At 35.2% G+C, this 13,630-nt stretch overlaps 1 protein-coding gene across 1 annotated transcript in view; it reads left to right on the top strand.

Moving 5' to 3' along the window:
• Positions 1-781: 781 nt before the first annotated feature.
• The window catches only part of LOC122051839 (protein NRT1/ PTR FAMILY 3.1-like), a 35,928-nt gene continuing 23,079 nt past the window's right edge, over positions 782-13,630 (top strand). The window contains exons 1-2 of the mRNA XM_042613139.1: positions 782-863; positions 1,038-1,123. Of these exons, the coding sequence (XP_042469073.1) occupies positions 1,109-1,123 (15 nt within the window). The 5' untranslated portion in view covers positions 782-863; positions 1,038-1,108. The remainder of the gene's footprint in view (positions 864-1,037; positions 1,124-13,630) is intronic.

Genomic DNA, 13,630 nt, shown 5'->3' with positions numbered 1-13,630 from the left:
GTTCTCCTCTTACTCTCGTCACACACTCGCAATTTCACACACCCTGAGCCTTGGACAGATCCCCTTTATATAGGGAAATACACTAGGGGCATAATGGACTTTTCCATTATGAGTAGTGGGGAACATGGCCACAGTCTCCACTATCCCCATTTCCAACAGTAACAATTCACCTGGCCTTCGTCTAACACATATTTCGGGTAGGATCAGTGGTCTTTCTTATGATTTCTTAATTATGTATGTGCTTATTCGCTTGTCCACCACCTAAATACATTGATTAATGAGTTCTCTTCCTCCATGCGTCACTTTTTCGACTCGTCGACAACCACCGCCGCCACTAGCTTCGGTTTTCATTGCTCTCAATCATGGAAGATTTATCATTTATAGGCCGAGAACATTTCCCTAAAGCTATAGTAACATGAATAATCATTGATAATAAACTTTCTGAAACTCCAATCAAGCTAATCGGTTCAAGTAGGAATTTCTATGATTAACTCTCATAGAATAGGCATAAGCTTCACAAGAACGTGACGTTCCAGTTGCTGTTGTTGTTTGTATCGACCTACAAAAGCATGCAAGACCCACTGATCAGAAAGCAACATGAAAGATATATTACAATATAGCTAATAAAGGTGGTAGGCATGCCAGGAAATAAAAGCGCGGTAAATATATATATTTTTTTAAGTTACAAGATCGTACAAAACTTATTTTAGTTAAATGAAATGTTTGTGCTAGGCTATAGATAGAGACTCACATGTCTCAATAAGAGACAAGAGAGAGTGAGAAAGAGATGGCAATGGCCGAAGATGGCAGGGAAGAAAAGAAGAGGAAGCAAGGTGGTCTCAAGACCATGCCATTCATTCTAGGTGAATAGATGCATTATATTATTATTTCCTTCATCTTTTCGCATTTGTGATGTGAAAATAAAACACCATTTTAGATGGAGAATCGGACATTTAATTATGTCTATGTCGATTCAGTTTTCAGCAAAGCTCATGCTTTCTCTGTCTTGATCAAACTAATTCTTGTTGATGCCTCAGCTTTGATTTCACAAGTTCTCATGTCATGATGACTCATATGGCAAAAGACGATTCGCTCGCCCCAGCGACTCATGATCATTAAGGAGGTAGTTTTAGTATTCTTATAGCACCTTAAAGGTTCTCCAAGGAAAATTTTATTATATCAAGATCTCCATGAGATACTTTGATGCTTATTAATAGGCTCTCCTACCATTTAACAATCCACAACATGCTACAACTTGCTTTCAAGTGGCAATATTTTAGAAGAGCAAAATTCATACTATCGCAACTAGGTCGGTTATAGTGGGAACATAGGGTTTATTATCCTAGTAAAATGAACTCTTTGACTAAATCAATTGATAATTAAGTTGGGATATGTTCCTATAGATCTGTGAAATTATGTTATGGCAATCAAACTACCAGATACACATTGCAAAGGACAATGCAGATTAATCATCTCTTTATTAAAGAGAAGATACAATCTAATGAAATTATCCATATATAGCTAGTTAAAATATTGTTACAGAAGATGGAAGACTAGTACTCAAGATTCAGTTGTGAATATGTTAGTGATTTAATTGTAAGTATGAAATAAACTTAAAAGTTATAAATAATGAATATATCTATAGATTGAGAGGAATACCTAAAATAATGAATCCTAATAACGTCCCTATAGCTTTTTTGGCTACCTCTTGAAAGAAGCTTAGAGTTTGATCACATTTGTGATCTTAGAATATGCGATTTAAACTTTGCATGGCTTATGCACTAGAACTGAATCATCCAGTGCAGGTTGTCTTTGCAGTAGAACTGAATTATCAAGTGAGGGTTTTCTTTGGCTGGGGTAGTTCCTACAGGTTTGACAATATGTTCATCACTTATGAACATGCACTTGTTAATATAATCCATGAACTCTGTTACATAATTTTTTTTCATCTTAACAATAGGTCACTCTCGTACTATATTAAATATTAATAATGTATAATTATTTTCTAGGTAGGAATGGCAAGATTAAATCTTTCTAAGAGTGTGGTTATATGAATTCAAACACACATTGTCCTATGTTAATAGAAAATCCTTTAGATCTATCTCCCTTAGACCGCCAAGCAATAGTTGATTGTTATATATATAATTCTTCCTTGTCGTTAAGATTTTGTTAAAGTTTTATTAAGAAGTGTCTAGACGAATGATTGAATCTGTAGATGTATAGATATTGTCTAATAAAGAAAGTTGAAATTATTAATTATACACGTAGTATGGTAGTCATTGTTTGATTTCAATCTCGACTTTGTTGATAGGACTTGCTTACATGGCCCATCCCTAGGTAGCTTAGTCATCTTAGTGAGTCATTATTATCCGGTCACACTTGGTTGAGTCATCATATTGCACTAAGCCAAGTTACTAATTAAGCGGGTACAAGCTTGTCTGACCTACTGACCTACTAAGTGAGTTTGAGCTGATCCGACCTCCCAACTTATTGACCTATTGACTTGCCAAACTAGTTTGAACTGTCGAGTTAATCCAAGATGTCGAGTGACCGAATCACTAGGTCTAACCATCTGAGCTCGTTTAGCCAGAGTCAATAGACTACAAGAAGACATGGATGTTCCCTACTTTCCCATGATGTGCTCTATATGTTGGGTAGCATTAGTTGCAATGTTAGGAAGATGAAGGGGGTGTCTTTTCACCTTCATCTTCCTCCAAGATGTGTCATCAAAGCATCAGTTATAAATCGATGCTTTCTTCTTATATAATGAAGCGTCCAAGAGCAATCGAGAAAAGAGGGAGAGGGTGATCAGTGTGCACAGTGGAGGCGACGGTGGGTAAAGGAGAACATCCGGACGAAAGGGATTTGATTCGTGAAACTCGAAGGGCTTTCCGGTTTCATTCATAATCACTCGTCTGATGTCAAGCAGTGACCAAGTTCATCTTGAGAGATCACTGTGAGTTGTTACATATTTTAATCTCGTGTTTCATGCATATTATAAAACTTGTCTCTTAATTGAAATGAAAATCTCTTTGCTATCGTAGGCAAGATCGCGACTGGGTCGCGATCTGCCGTAGTTGTCGAGCTCTGAGAGGTTACTGGCTTTCGGCTTCTGTGGTCGGAGAGTGCCAGCGACCACGTCAGGAGGCCGACAATCGACAGTCATGACAACCACATTCGTCACGGCAGGAGAAGAGAGTGTCGTAGTAGCGATATAAAAGAGAAAAAGAGATTTAATTGATTAAAATAAATCTTAATTGATTTAAAATATGTGTAATCGATTAAACTGACGAAGCACAGTAAATCTGTGTAGTCGATTAGTGTAATCAATTTAAGCACAACTATAATTAATTAAATATATTTTTAATCGATCTAAGTAATCGATTAACGATGAAAAACAATATTAATTACTGTTCATCAATAAAAAATATAGTACTGTGTTCTAAGAAATTTTTAATTTATACTATGTTCTGAGAAATTTTTAATTTTATTAAATCAAAAGGAAAAAAAAACTTTCTCAAAACACTTAAAAGAAAGAAAACCAAACAATTTGATTAGATTTTAATTAAATATATTTATTAATTAATTAAATGCATATAGAAATATATTATTAATTAATAATTACATATTTAATTAATTTATGATTCAATTAATTGAAAATTGAACTAGACCAGCTTGTCCAATCAAATTCAGATCTAGATCAAACTATTGGTTACTTTAATCAGACTAGTTTGATTCAATAATACCTAGATCTGGTTCAAACCATTAGTTGGTTTAACCAAATCAGTTTATTATTGAATTAATTGAGGTAATTTGATTATACAATTTGGGCTAATCAAATATGACCATATTAGTTCTATTGTGTCAAATTTAATCAAAAAGATTACATTTGTTCTAATGGGTCAGATTTAATCCAATGGGAATTGGATTGATCAAATGAACCTAAGATTGATCAATAGTCTGAAATTAACTTAAATGAGCTTAGATTAAAACAATAATAGAACATAGGTCAGAAATACTTGTCCAATTAGATTAGTTCTAATAAAGATAATGGACTAGCTTAGGATATGGATTTCTGATCGACCAGTCCAATGAGTTAGTTGACTTAAACTTCTAAAAATTGAGAAGATTTATTTATTTTTATTTATAATGATGGTTCTATGCCTATATAAATTGAATTAAACTCGTTTTATACTAGTTAGTCGATTTTGTACTGACTTATTTAATTTCAATTTTTCAGATGACACAGATGATTACCACATTGATGTTAGACCCCGTGGTAGTTTTGATGTGATCAACCAAGTTGGTTAGGTCCTGTGTTTTGTCTGATCCCTGTGTCTGAGTGTGCAGGAACTTAGGAGCGTAGAAAGTCGAGCGGAAGACGCAGCTAGCGAGAAGGACGACACGGGAAGGGAGCCGACGGGCTCGGTGCGTCCGAAAGACGAGAGAGCTGCGGAAGAGTACTCCGGTGGAGCGAGAAGAACGTGCGCGGCGTTCGAGGGACGAGAAGTCGGACAGAAGCCTGCTTGAGGAGAAGGCCGGGAACTGGGTTCGGGTGAGCCCTATTCCGGATGGCCGCAATCACCCAAGGAGCCGAACCGGAGTAAGTCAACTGGGAGTTGACTTGTCAACGGTTCGGTCGACCGAACCTATTGATCGGTCGACCGAACCCTTCTTTAACCGAAGCCAATCGCAGCAGACACGTCGAATGCCACGTCAGAAGCTGACCGTTGGTGAAGCTGATCGGTCGACCGAACCTCCTGATCGGTCGACCGAACCTCCTGATCGGTCGACCTAACCGAAGCTAATATAGAGAATCAGTCAAGCGATTTGATCGGGCCAACTCAGCTGGAGATCGTTGGCTGATCAGTCGATCGAACACAAGGATCGGTCGACCGAACCTGAGCTCGATCCATAGAGACTGCACTTGGACGGAAAGCTGGCCAGGTACAGCAGGTTCGGTCGACCGAACCTGGGGATCGGTCGACCGATCCCTCTCGAGTCAAAACCTGATCCTGAAGATCAGGTCATCCGATAAGCTCTAGAACCCCTATATAAAGGTGGGTCTCGGGCAGCTTTAGTAACAACGATTAAGAACGAAATTCAATTCTGTAATTACTGTTTAAGCAACCTCTGTGCTCTCAAAGTGTATAAGGCTTCTCCGCCTTCAAAGAAGGAGTTTCTTACTGCGCTTCCATCGCCCTGGATTAACAACCCTCCTGGTTGTAACCAGGTTAAGATTCTATCTTCACTTCTCTTTCTGTTATTAAGTGTTGCTTTATTTTAGAGTTGAAAAGCTTTGAGGAGGGTAATTTTTATTTGCAGGCAATTTACCCCCTCTTGCCGGTCTCCGCTGCACCAACAATTGACTCGTCGCCAAGTGTGGCGAAACCAACTCCAAGAGGAGATTTAGGAGATAGAGTATAACTCTGCTTATAGAGTAGACGGACATTTTAGATGCTTGATAAACTATTTTGGAAACTTGAGCAAGAAGATTTTCCAGTCCTCGACAGTTATAGGATCTGAGCTTTGATGCGTTTATTGCCAGAGTATCCTAGGGTGATAGCAAACTATGTATGGGGATGTCGTGAAGGATGCGTCACATATTCAAAATTGAGTGAGGAACTACTTCATCATATGGGTGAAGAAGATCCTGAAGAGTTTGAAGAGGACTAGGAAATATTCGAGGATGATCCAGAAATGGATCCGATAGAGAATCCTGAAGCTGTCCCATCTAAGATTATCCCAAATGAGTCCAGGTTGATAGGGATAATGTTGGCGGCTACACTAGTATTTGTCCTAGTGGGAGTGGTATTGACCTATCTAGTTTATTAGTGTTCTGTTTACTGTCGTTATGTACGAACAATATTAGTTCATTTAGTTTTTGAGCCATGTAATAATTTCTATCGTTATGTATGAACAAAGTTATGTTATGAAAACAGTTATGTTATGTGTTAACTAACTTGCCCATGATTAGTTCATGTGAAAATGATTAGTTCATATATATGATTCATTCATATTAAATGATTCATTCATTAGATGGGATGTGTAATATAATTGATCAATGTTGATTAGATTAACACATATAAATGATGAGTGAAAACATAGTTATCATTTGATTTTGTAAACTAATTCTAATTACAGTGAGTCAATAATTAATTATATGCATATGAATTACACTAAAATAATAAATAATATATTTATTTATTATAGATTATGGAAAGTAAAAACTGTTGGATCGTGAAATGTCGATAGAGGGGGGGGTGAATATCGATTCGAAAACTAGCGTTAAAAAGAGTTAAGCACAGTGGAATAATAAAGAGACAAGACAAATGAACACGGTGTTTTTTACTTCATTCGGAGCCTGTGACGACTCCTACTCGAAGGCCCGTACTCCGTGAGTACTTTCGTTGGGTAATTTACTAGCAATTCGATATGATAAGTACAAAGATAGTACAAGAAATGCTAATAAACAGTAAACCAAAGCTATACCGACAGAAGGAAAGCTACAAAGAAAAGATCACGTTGTCGGAGCTTCGTTAGCATCGTCGGAGCGCAGAGCAGCAGAGTAAGCAGTCTAAGAGTTCTGAGATTTTCTTGAAGCTCCACCCCTGGGGCTTCTTTTATATGCTGCTCCGGGCGCCTGGATCCCTTCCGGGCGCCCTGGTGCGACGTGGCAGGTCTAATTAGTGAACTCTACGTGACGACGACTTGGTTTGGATAAAATTCACCTCCAGGTGCTCGGATCCCTTCCGGGCGCCCGGACCTCCTATTTCCAGAAATTCCTTCTCCTGCAAAATATAGTTAGTCCGAGGCAAATATATATTCTGTAAAACAGATTATTAGCACAATTAAAGTTCAACAAAGTAATAGAAAAGAGTATGACTTAGATTCCGTCTTTTCGAGACCGGAATCTAGTCACGATCTCGACTTAGATATCCGAAATGGATCTAAGTCGGATCGACGCCTAATGTTCCCTTCCCGGGAACGCGTCCTCGCAGTCACTCCCCTCCAGTGACTTACCTCACTTACCTGCCAAACGTCCGGTCAGCCCGTCGACCCGTCTGGACTTCGTGCCAGCTATCCGGTCTACCCGTCGACCTAGTTGGACTTCGTGCCAGCTATCCGGTCAGCCCGTCGACCTAACTGGGCTTCGTGCCTAAGCGTCCAGTCATCCCGTCGACCCGCTTGGACTTCTCCTGCACACTCGATCAAAGTGTCAGACAACAACAAACTAAATTAACCTGATTTATCATTCATCAAAACCTGGGTTAAATCGTTAGTGCTAACCGCACCAACAATCTCCCCTTTTTTGATGGAATGGCAACCTGGTTAAGTTAGTGAAAACCTATGCAAGAAACAACATGTGGTTTTTAAGTTAGTTTGTATTGTATTTTCAGTTTGGTTTAGCTAACTTAACCACCTAACCCTCCCCCTTTGTCATTCATCAAAAGAATTAATGTTAAGTAATCATAGATACAGACAAGGTTAAAAAAAATGTCAAGTTAACCTAAGGGAGTTTAAAAGATAGTTTTATCTTTACCTCTTAAAAAAACTAAGTCTTAAAAAATAGCTGATTTATAACTTAGTAACTTTGAAAAATAGCTAATTTTTTTAAGTATAGTTTTAAGGTCAAAGTTTAAAAATTCAGGTTTTCAAACATAAGTTTTCAAGAAAAATTTCAAAACTAAGTTTGAAAAAAAAAATATTTTTCAAAACTGACTGACATTTATTTTTAAGAATAAATCAAATTTTTAAGAACTAGATTTTTAAAATCAATTTTCAAAACTAAGTTACATCTAAAAAAAACTTAGTTTTATAAGGGTTAGTTTTCACAGACTAAGTAAAAAGGATAAAAAAGTTTGTGATTTAAAACTTTCACAATTTTAAACAAGTTGATTTTAAACTTTGATTTTCAAAATTAAGTTTTAAAATTCAATTTGAAAAACTAAATTAGTTTTATTTCTCCCCCTGAACCTGACATTAAATCAAATGTCTAACCAGGTAGTTACTGACTGACTATCAAAAGATAGCAGTTTTCACTTAGTTAGTCAAGTTAAGTTCAACCTTAACTTGATTAATGTATATTTTGTATTTAACGCCCAGACTTATATCGATGCACTGAAATAAGCATCTTAAGTCTTAGGCAAGTGGCATATACATCTCACCCCTTTCTATGTTCGTCAAAGACAAGCAAGGTAAGCCTAGGGTTTTGGTGAGATGCTCAAGACTAGTCCTATGGGTACATGCTTTCTAAGGATTTTGAACTAGGCTAAGGCTAAAAATATTTTTTTAAAAAAGGCTAAAAAATAGGAAAGTTTTGAAAATGAAACATGTTTTAACCTATAATTTGAGAATAACCATTTTTGAAAATATTTTTGAAATGTGTAACTCCTAGTCTATTAGGCACATTCCTAGTTTTCTATGTAAATTGCTAAATTCACTTTCAGGGAGTGGTTTAGTGAATATGTCAGCTAAGTTTGACTTGGACTCAACGTATTTGAGCTCAATGTCACCCTTAGTAACATGATCCCTGATAAAGTGGTGCTTGATTTCAATGTGTTTGGTTCTTGAATGATACACTGGATTTTTTGTTAAATTGATTGAGCTAATATTGTCAATTAAAACTTTTACATTTGTGATTTTTAAGTTGAAATCTTTTAAGGTGTGCATCATCCATAACAATTGGGCTACACATTCTCCTATAGCTATGTATTCTGACTCAGTTGTAGATAGTGCAACACAGTGTTGCTTTCTACTAAACCAGCTAACAAGTGATGAGCCTAGTAGTTGACATCCACCACTAGTGCTTTTGCGGTCTAATTTGCATCCAGCATAATCTGAGTCAGAATATCCTATTAATTCAAAGTCATTGGTCCTAGGATACCAAATTCCTACATTTGTTGTTCCCTTAAGATATCTAAAAATCCTTTTGACTTGAGTCAAATGGGATTCTTTAGCACAAGTTTGGTATCTAGCACACATACTAACTGCAAACAAGATATCAGGTCCGCTTGCAGTTAAGTAAAGTAGACTACCTATTGCACTTCTATAGTACTTTAGATCTACTGGTTTTCCATTTGGGTCATTGTCTAAGATTGTGTTTACTGCCATGAGTGTTTTTATTTCTTTTGTATTTTCCATTCCAAATTTTTTAAGTAATTATTTAGTGTATTTATGTTGATAAATGTAATTTCCTTCATTTGTTTGTTTAATTTGTAACCCTAGAAAATAGGTCAATTTTCCTACTAAGCTCATTTCAAATTCTTGTTCCATTAGGTTGATAAATTCTTCTAAAAAGTCTGAGTTAGTTGAACCAAATATTATATCATCTACATATATTTGTGCTATAAATATGTCGTTATTTAGTAATTTAACAAACAAGGTTGGGTCAATTTGACCTTGGTTGAATCCTTTGGATGTTAAGTAAGATGTTAGCCTTTCATACCATGCCCTGGGTGCTTGTTTAAGTTCATATAATGCTTTCTTTAACTTAAAGACATAATTAGGGTGTTCTAGATCTTCAAACCCAGGAAGCTGACCTACATAAACTTCTTCTTTTATCAGTCCATTGAGAAAAGTTGACTTAACATCCATTTGATATAGTTTGAATCCCGTATGGGCTGCATAACTTAGTAACATTCTAATGGATTCTAATCTGGCTACTGGGGCATAGGTTTCATCGTAGTCGAGTCCTTCAACTTGACTGAACCCTTTGACAACTAACCTAGCCTTATTCCTAGTAATTTCCCCAATTTCACTTAATTTGTTTCTGAATACCCATTTTGTTTCTATTATTTTCTTATCTTTAGGTGGTGGTACTAGATCCCAAACTTCATTACGCTCAAATAGAGCTAGTTCCTCTTGCATAGCGATGATCCAATCTGGATCAAGTAGGGATTCAGCTACAGTTTTGGGTTCAATTTTTGAAATTAGGGAAATTTGACTTAGGTTCCTAAAGGATGATCTGGTCTGAACCCTTAGGTCTGGATCACCAATTATTTGATCAGTTGGATGGTTAGGGTTGATTCTTATAGTTCTAGGTGGTTGATTTACTTGAGTGTGTTCATCTTCTTCATGATCTAGGGATTGATTGGTTTCTTCAGGATCATTATTTTCAATAGGTTGAAGTTGAGTTTGTCCTTGGGTTTCTTCAAATTTTATATTTGTGGTTTCCTCGATTTTTAACGTAATTTTATTATATATTCTGTAACCCCTACTGTTTAGAGAATATCCTACAAAAATACTATTTTCTACTTTAGAGGTAAATTTTCCTAAGTGTTCTCTAGTATTTAAGATGTAGGCTGGACACCCAAATACTTTAAAATATTTTATGTTGGGTTGTTTGTTATAAAATATTTCAAAGAAGGTTTTATTGTGTCTTTTATTTAATGTTGTTCTATTTTACACATAGCAGGCTGTACTAACAGCTTCTGCCCAAAAATATTTAGGTAAGTTATATTCATTTAACATCATTCTAGAGGCTTCCAGTAAAGTCCTATTTTTTCTTTCTACAATTCCATTTTGTTGGGGGGTTTTAGGACACGAAAATTCGTAATGGTAGCCATTCTCAAGACAGAATTTGTTAAAATTATGATTTTTAAATTCTCCCCCGTTGTCACTCCTAATTCTTTTAATTTTAAGATCTTTTTCGTTTTCAATTTGTTTGCAAAAGTTTGTAAAGATTTCAAAAGTTTCGTCTTTATGTTTTAAGAATTTTACCCAAGTAAACCTAGAATAATCATCTATTATTACTAGACAGTATAAGTTTCCATTTATGGATTTGACTCCATGGGAGTCAAAAAGGTCTAAATGTAGAAGTTTTAATATTGAGTCGGTTTGTGGCTGATTTGTTGCTTTGTGAGTGGATTTTTTTTGTTTACCTTGTTGACAAGTATTACATATGGTTGAATCTAAGTTAGGTAATTTTGGTAAGCCTCTCACTAGTCCATTTAATTTGCTTATATTTCTAAAGTTGGTGTGAGACATTCTCCTATGCCATAACCAAGTTTCTTCTTTTTGTGTTAAATAACACTTAATTGAAGAGGTGGTTAAGTTGATAGCATAGATGTTGTCTTTTCTAAAACCTTTTAGGCTTATAGTAGGATTATCCAGATGTTTGATTAAACACTCGGTGGATAGAAATTTAACATTATACCTAGTATCACACAATTGACTTATACTCAGGAGATTGTATTTAAAATTCTCGACAAGTAGAACATTTGTAATTATGAAATCTATTTTTAATTCAATATTATCTATCCCAATTACCTTGAGTTTGCCGTTGTTTCCAAAGGCAACTGTTCCTAAGCTTTTGTAAGTGAGTTGAATGAACTTGGTGTGATCTCCAGTTATGTGTTTGGAGCAACCATTGTCCAAAATCCACTTGGTTTCCTACAATGAGTAGGAATTAAGGTTAGTCTCTTAAGATTATTAATTTTTAAAATAATTTTTTAAAGTTAATTTAATTTTAAAATAATTTTTTAAAGTTAAAATAATTTTTAAAGTTAAAATTGTAAAATAATTTTTAAAGTTGAAATAATTTTTAAGTTAAAATAATTTTTAAAGTTAATTTAATTTTTAAAATAATTTTTAAAGTTAAAATTTTAAAATAATTTTTAAAGTTGAAATAATTTTTAAGTTAAAATAATTTTTAAAGTTAATTTAATTTTTAAAGTTAAAATTTTAAAAGTTGAAATAATTTTTAAAAGAGTTAAAATAATTTTTAAAGTTAATTTAATAATTTTTATTAATTTAACTTAACTTGAAGTTTGAAATTTAATTTTAATTTGAAATTTGAAATTTAGTTTTAATTTTGAAAATTAATTAATCTAATCCTTATTCATCTCACCCGATCTAGATTATCAATCAGGGTATCCTATAATTTTGTGAGATGAATTAAATTTAATTATAGAGTTTGGTTTAATTTGTGTTAGATTCAGGTTTAGCTTTGGTCTCAACAAATAGACATTCTTCGGATAAACTTCTAAGCTTGGTGAGTCACTTGGATATCATTAGAAGTAACCAACCTTTCAAGGTTTTCCGAATAGTCCTATCCATGGAGCTTAGTACTAAACCTTGGTCTAACTAGTTAGGATCTGTTTAAGGGTAGCTTCGGTCAGTTCCACTTGGCCAAATGCACCAGATCGAAGCCATATCTTTCTAGACATGCGATGCCCAAGCTTCCCTAACGTACTATCATCCAAAAACTTCACCAGTACCGTGATTCAAGTTATACTGGGTCCCTTTTTGACTAATCCTAATTACCCTGCCGGGTTAGTTTATTTGGGTTACCCTGTCGGGTAAGTTAGTTTTGGAGGTGCCAGCTATTCTGGAGCCTCCCCCTGAATTACTGGCTTTTTATTTAAATTTTAGTTTTAGGTTTGTGTCTATTTCTTTTATAGTTATAATTAACTTGGTGATAATTTATATTTTGTTGAGTAAAATGTTTAAACTTTGAATTTTTTGATTTAGGTTTATATTTTGGTTTTTGATTTGGTTTATTCGAGTTTATATAATATATTTTTTCTTTGGGTATATAATATTGATTAAGTCCTACTTGCGTGGTTAAACACGCTTTCGGAACCCAAGCCTGATTAGTTGATTTGTATTGGGTTATTAATGATTTAAAAGTTTTATTTGAGTTTGACTTGTATCCGAGTCCGATTTTATTATAACACGCCTTTTGATTATTTAGGATTAAGTCTAGATTTTTTTGATCTTGTTGTGAATTTTTCTAGCATTTCTTTTAACTTATTAATTTCTAATTTTAATGATGAATTCTCTTCCAGTGTTAGATCTTGAGTTGGATTTGAATTTTTGATTTGTTCCTTGAGGTTTTGATTTTCCTCAAGGAGTGACTTGTTTTCATTTTCTATTTTAACTAATTTACTATTTAAGGAGGAAATAATTTTAAAAAACTTTTTGTTTAAATTAAAATATACCTCATCCGGGCCTTCGGAAACGAGTACGGACTCGTGGCTTGATTCGGGTTCGGACCCGTCTTCCGATTCGTCTTCCGTTTCAGCTTCGTGGGCCATTAGCGCGAGATGGCTCTGGTGCTTATGCTCTTCTACCTCCGATTCATCCGAGGAGGAGTCGTCCCAAGTTGCTTTGAGGGCCTTCTTTTTGGTTGACTTTGGTTTGTCGAATTTCAGTCTTGGGCATTCGTTCTTGTAGTGCCCCTTTTTGTTGCATCCGAAACAAGTCACATTCTTTTGTTCCGTGGGAGAACTGATCTTTTGAAGGTCCTTCTTGCTGAAGCTCTTTTTTCTCCTGGTGAACATTTTTCTTACCAAGTTCACCAGGTATTCTTCGTCTTCAGAATCTTGACCGGAGTCTTCTTCAGATTCAGACTTGCTCTTCTTTTCTTTGGATGAGCCTACAAATAAAGCAATACCTTTCTCGGCTCCAGCATTAGTTTGTTCATGTAATTCTAACTCACAAAAAAGCTTGTCTAATTTTAACTTAGATAGATTTTTCAAAATTTTGTAGGCATCTACGATCGATGCCCACAAACTATTACGTGGAAAAGCATTTAGTGCGTACCTGATTAAATCTGTGTTTTCCATCTGGTGACCTATCGCGTGTAGTCCGTTGAGGATGTCCTTGATCCTCGCGTGCAGTTGAC

This window comes from Zingiber officinale, chromosome 3A (genome assembly GCF_018446385.1).
Source record: "Zingiber officinale cultivar Zhangliang chromosome 3A, Zo_v1.1, whole genome shotgun sequence".
In the NCBI taxonomy this organism is placed as follows: domain Eukaryota; kingdom Viridiplantae; phylum Streptophyta; class Magnoliopsida; order Zingiberales; family Zingiberaceae; genus Zingiber; species Zingiber officinale.
The sequence above is the reverse complement of the archived record's forward strand: the minus strand, read 5'-3'. Positions and strand labels throughout refer to the sequence as shown.